This window comes from Teleopsis dalmanni, chromosome 2 (assembly GCF_002237135.1).
Source record: "Teleopsis dalmanni isolate 2A chromosome 2, ASM223713v2, whole genome shotgun sequence".
NCBI classification, from domain to species: domain Eukaryota; kingdom Metazoa; phylum Arthropoda; class Insecta; order Diptera; family Diopsidae; genus Teleopsis; species Teleopsis dalmanni.
This window is the reverse complement of record NC_051847.1, coordinates 46,799,450-46,805,366: the sequence shown is the minus strand read 5'-3', so window position 1 is coordinate 46,805,366 and position 5,917 is coordinate 46,799,450. Positions and strand designations below refer to the sequence as shown.

The following is a 5,917-nucleotide window of genomic DNA, read 5'->3' as shown; positions in this document are numbered from 1 at the left end:
AAACATAAAAGATGAACTTTTTAATACTGGATTTATAGAAGAATTTTTAAAGTAATGTTAGCTGTCAATTGTTGTTGCTTTTAATGCATAATAAAAATTGTTGATCAAATAAAATTATTCTTGATTTCGACAGCAAAATAAGTTCAAAACAGAAAGATTTGTATAGGAATTTTGACAGCTTAACACATAGTTGAATTGTAAATTCTACAAAATCAAATTGGTTTTAACTTGTGGTATACAAATTTATGCTACTGTGAATGGTTTTGAGGAATGAATAAAAGTTTTATACAAATCTGACAGTCAAATTACAATAGTCGTCATTTCAAAATAACAAACAAATACTCGCAACTTAAGCATGACATATATGCGGTTAAATCACATCTTTTTTCAAAGTGTATAGCAGAGGTCACACCTCGTCTGAATACTTGGTGTGCAGACATGTAGCACCGTCTATATCATGCTCTACGAAAGAAAACATATGAAACAACAACTTTGCTCTTAAAATATTGAGAGTAACTTACTCTGAGTAAGGTTTTAAGTTTTAGTGCAGGTGAATTCAAAAATCAGTCTATTGTGAATGTTCACTGCAAAATCAGTTATCCGTAAAAATTATATAAGCATTTCATTTACTAATAAGTTGAAATACATTAATAAATAAAAAAAATTCAAATATACAAAATAAATATGCTAACCATTGCCATTCTAATATTCATTTTGTTTCCTTTTATTTAAATTAATTAATTTTTAGTGTTAAGAATTGTTGTATATCATATTGTGCACAACGCAACAAAAAATACATGTCAAAAATAAGATTTTAACATATTTTAAATGTGTGTATGAACAGATATTTTTACTTTTTGATTTCAGATGTCAGTTTCAAAATTTTTGACAACTGAAATTACAACTACAATTCTCGAGTGAATCCAATAAACAAAAAAGCTTGTTATGGAATAGCTTTTCATAACGTTAGTATGAATAACTATTTCTGATATTTGATAATAAATTTGATTTTAATTTGTTGTTTTATTTTATTTTGCGCTTTATTCATTTCAATAAATAAATATACATTTTGTATTTAGAAAACACAAAAGCATGTAAATTAATACAATTTAAATTTAAAATTTTAATATTTTTCAAATTCTTTTTGATATATTGAAATTAACTCGTCAATTGTTCAAAAATAGTCCAACAGCTGATAGCAATTTTTTTTTGTGTATTGGCAACTCTACTTGTATAAATATAGTAGACGTAGTGCAGCTGCACATGGTAAATTATATTTAAATAAGAATATTTAAAATGATAAATTTACCAGGTGAATTTATTGACGATATTGAGGATTTAATATCTTCAGATGATATAAAACCAAAGGAACGTTATCAGAATAAAAAAAGTGTGACTGTTCGAGCCAAAAAACGCATAACCGTCGAGTCAGACACAAAGCCGGAGTCATATCCAGAAAAGACAATATATGAAAGTGTCATACCCGGTACTCAAACAATCTTTGTGAAAACATGGGGTTGCGCGCACAATAATTCAGATTCAGAATATATGGCAGGTCAATTAGCATCCTATGGCTATAAACTTACTGATAGTAAAGAAAATGCTGACCTCTGGTTGCTTAACAGTTGTACTGTGAAAAATCCATCGGAAGATACATTTCGAAATGAAATTGAATCGGGTATGAACAAAGGCAAACATGTTGTGGTAGCTGGTTGTGTTCCTCAAGGTGCACCTAAATCAGATTATTTGCGTGGACTGTCCGTAATTGGAGTACAACAAATAGATCGCGTTGTAGAGGTTGTCGAAGAAACACTTAAAGGACACAGTGTGCGTTTGCTGCAAAATAAAAAAGTTGATGGCAAGCGTTTAGCTGGCGCACGTTTAGCATTACCAAAAGTACGTAAGAATCCATTAATTGAGATAATAGCTATAAATACTGGTTGCCTGAATCAGTGTACCTACTGCAAGACCAAACATGCACGTGGCGATTTGGCTAGTTACTCACCTGAAGAGATAGTAGATCGTGCTAAACAGGCATTTGCTGAAGGCTGTTGTGAAATATGGTTGACATCGGAAGATACAGGTGCATATGGTCGCGATATTGGTACTTCGTTACCTGAGCTATTATGGCAGTTAGTAGAAGTGATACCTGAACATTGCATGTTACGTGTTGGTATGACCAATCCACCATATATATTAGAACATTTAGAGGAAGTTGCAAAAGTGCTACAACATCCACGTGTCTATGCTTTTCTACATGTGCCTGTGCAAAGTGGCAGCGATAGTGTACTGGGAGAAATGAAACGCGAATATTGTCGTAAGGATTTTGAACATGTTGTGGATTTCTTACGTGAACGTGTACCTGGTGTCACCATTGCTACAGATATTATATGCGGATTTCCTACTGAAACTGATGGTGATTTTGAGGAAACAATTACTTTATGTGAACATTACAAATTTCCGAGTTTGTTTATAAATCAGTTCTTTCCCAGACCAGGCACACCTGCAGCCAAAATGCAGCGTATACCAGCGAATTTAGTAAAGAAACGCACCAAACGACTTACGGAGCTATTCAACAGTTATGAACCGTATGCTGGTCGAGAGGGACAGGTCTACACTGTTCTAGTAACAGAAATTTCACATGATAAGCAACATTATGTTGGGCACAACAAAATGTATGAGCAGGTGTTATTGCCGATGCGAGAGAATTTATTAGGAACAGCAGTACGTGTACGTATAACCAAAACCACCAAGTTTAGCATGTGTGCGGAAATACTGGATGAAGAAAACGATTGGACGCGGTGTAGTAAAAAAATCGAAAGTAAACCGGGTACGATTGGAAATCGCACATTTAATCGTTATTTGGGTATGGCGCTTATTGCTGGTTTTGTTGCTTTTATTCTACAAATTATAATAAAATTTATTTAACTGTGATTCAAGGTGTGTCTTATTTTAAAAAGTTTGTTTCATAATTTTTAACGACGCTTTTAGTGCAGCAAGAAGTTTTTTAAATTTTACCAAATACTGGCATTTGTACTCACACAAAGACCCACAAACTGAGAACAGTTTTATTTTGAGAACATTTGCAACAAAAGCACCGAGAACAGTTTATTGTGAATTCAAAACAGTCAACAGCTGATAAAAATGACGTTTGATTCAGTTTCTTGTAAAATTCGAACAAAGTAGGTTTTTATTTAGTTTTAAGTTGTTAAGAGTGTTATAAATATTATTTATTATACTTGTTAGTTTTTTTACAATGAAATTACACACTGAAAAACAAAAAAACGATGAAATCAAAAAGCATTCAAAAATTAAACACACATCTGCAAGAGCAAGAATAACCAATCAAATCAATCAATTCTGGAGTCGTCATCGGAACGCTGATGAAAACTGGTACACATATTTGTTCTTTGCTGTGCTACGTTTCGTATTAGTTTTTATACCACAACTGGGCTATGTGCATCCTGATGAATTTTTTCAATCCGTCGAGGTGATAGCAGGTTTGTAAATATAAATATCAATAAAATGCGAACATTAAGAAAATTACAATTTAGGTGATCACTTTCAACTGGAGCACACACGCACTTGGGAGTTTAATAACACCCTACCAGTACGTAGTATTACATTGCCTTTTCTACTTTTACGTGTACCTTGGAGTTTTTACGAATTCATCGCTACTGTTTTACAAAATGCTACTCATATTAAGTTACTACATAGCTACATATATCTCGTCTTTCCACGCCTTATAATGTGTTGCTTATCTTTCATAAACGATTGGAGCCTTTACCATGTGTGCCGTTTGTATGGTTTGCGCTGTGAAATCCGTCTCTTAGCATTGGGTAGCTCGTGGGTGATGCTTGTGTTTGGTACACGCACATTTTCGAACACTATCGAAATGATGCTGTGTTCATTACTTTTGGCATTGGTAGCGGATAGTATGATAACAACAAATACTATTGTATACAAAAAGGAGTATTTGGAAGAACGTTACATAAATGCTGTTTCCATTGGTGAGAAAGTAAGAATTTGGAAACTTAAAACCACACTTCCCACACATAATTATAAATATATGCTGCTACTATCTACGATATGCGTTGTAGGAGTTTTCAACCGTCCAACATTTTTGCTGTTCGGTGCACCAATGGTCTTTTATTGGTTACTGCGTGGCATGGGCACTAAAACGATAACATTTACAGATTTTAATCTTCGTATATTATTATTTTGTGTTAGTGCATTACCAACGATTTTGGTATTTATATTTTTCGATTCCATTTATTACAAGTACCTAACTGCTGGTGAACTACAAATATTTGATATTGGCATCAATAATTTTGTCTTTACACCATGGAATTTTATAAAGTACAATTTGGATCCTAGTAAAACAGCAGAACATGGCTTACATCCTAAATATACGCATCTTTTGGTAAATACGCCTCTACTATACAATGTTCTTGGTATAATTGCTTTAATTTCATTTGCACACACCATGATAAGATTTTTCAAAGCTGAATACCAAGGTTTACCACGTGCACAGAGTATTGTGGGTCTGATGTTGGGCGCTATATTTGTGCCATTATTTTTCCTTTTACTAATCAACCATCAAGAGGCACGTTTTCTTATACCCTTAACATTCCCGATTGTCTTATTACATGCAACAAAGTTATTAACTGGGTTTTGTATAACTTATCCGTTCAAGGAAGAGCATTGGATATTACGCCAATTTTATAATAGAGTGCTTTGCACGCAGGCATCCGCAAAATATTTGCTTAAGACTTGGTATATTTTTAATATAGCGCTCACTGTATTCTTTGGTTTCATACATCAGGCTGGCGTTTTTCCATTGGCACAACATTTTGAGCATGCAATGCAATTCAAGCCAAGTGGTGAACACTTACACCTAATCACATCGCATATGTATGATATGCCACTGTCATTTGTTAATATACCCAGCTCGCGTACTTTACTCTTCGATCGCAATACTGGACGACGTTATCGTCGCAGCAAAGATTTTTATTTATACGAATATGGTAGTCTTAATTTGGAGAAACTATTACGCAAGATTAAACTTTCGCTATCAAATTGTGAATTTAAGCGCAACTCAAAGCAAATAAATTATCGCCTTTTTCTTGCCATTCCAACATCTTTGAGTGATGATTTTGCCTATGTCGTGGACAAATCTAATTCAAGTTATTTACACTTCGAACTGCAACGAATTTTCTATCCACATTTATCAACTGAAGCCTTTCCAAGTATATTTGGACGTCATATTTGTGATGTAGATCCACCTGAATGGTCGCAGGATGATCTAAAAGGTACATGCTCTATAGAGCCAGAACCTTCATTGAGTTTCGACTATGTAACACATCAATTTTCATCATTTATACATCAGTTTGGTTTGGCGTTATATGAGATCAAACTCAAGAGTCGTTCACCATTGAATGTTTATAAGAGGGGAACAATAACAAGGTCCAGCAAATAAATTGCTAAAAGATTATTTTTAATTAATCATTTTTATCTAGTCAAATTTTATATTAAATTCCAAAGACTAATTTATTGTATATTAAGTTATATAAGTCACATTCCATTTAAAAATATTTTCAATCCAAAACTATTAAAAAACAAATATTGCTATTTGCTTATGAACTTACTTAATTTGTGTGCTGTTTTGACAAAAGGTCAAAGTTGTTACATTGTCAGGATTTGGTCAGCAGATTGGTTATAAAATCAGTGATCTAAGTGGATGCCATAAAAAAGTAGATGTAGTCTAAATATTAAAATCAAAAGTCAGGCTATGCAAGTTTGAAAAGCGCAATAAGTTGCTTTACAGATCTATACTTTAAACTGGGGCTGTCCAGACCAATACAGATTACTGAGTAGATTGGAGAACCGCAGAAATAAATACATACCTACGTACATT

The 5,917-nt window shown here is 33.3% G+C and overlaps 2 protein-coding genes across 2 annotated transcripts; both read left to right on the top strand.

Annotated features, from left to right (window-relative positions):
* Window positions 1-1,148: 1,148 nt before the first annotated feature.
* On the top strand, window positions 1,149-2,934 carry LOC119681188 (threonylcarbamoyladenosine tRNA methylthiotransferase-like). Its single transcript, XM_038094301.1, has one exon. The coding sequence runs from the start codon at window positions 1,297-1,299 to the stop codon at window positions 2,926-2,928; it is 1,632 nt and encodes a 543-aa protein (XP_037950229.1). The 5' UTR covers window positions 1,149-1,296; the 3' UTR covers window positions 2,929-2,934.
* A 316-nt stretch (window positions 2,935-3,250) lies between these two features.
* Window positions 3,251-5,549, top strand: LOC119681187 (GPI mannosyltransferase 4-like). Its single transcript, XM_038094300.1, has 2 exons — window positions 3,251-3,500; window positions 3,555-5,549. Exons 1-2 carry the CDS (start codon window positions 3,257-3,259, stop codon window positions 5,477-5,479), a joined length of 2,169 nt encoding a protein of 722 aa, XP_037950228.1. The 5' UTR covers window positions 3,251-3,256; the 3' UTR covers window positions 5,480-5,549.
* The last annotated feature ends 368 nt before the right edge of the window (window positions 5,550-5,917 follow it).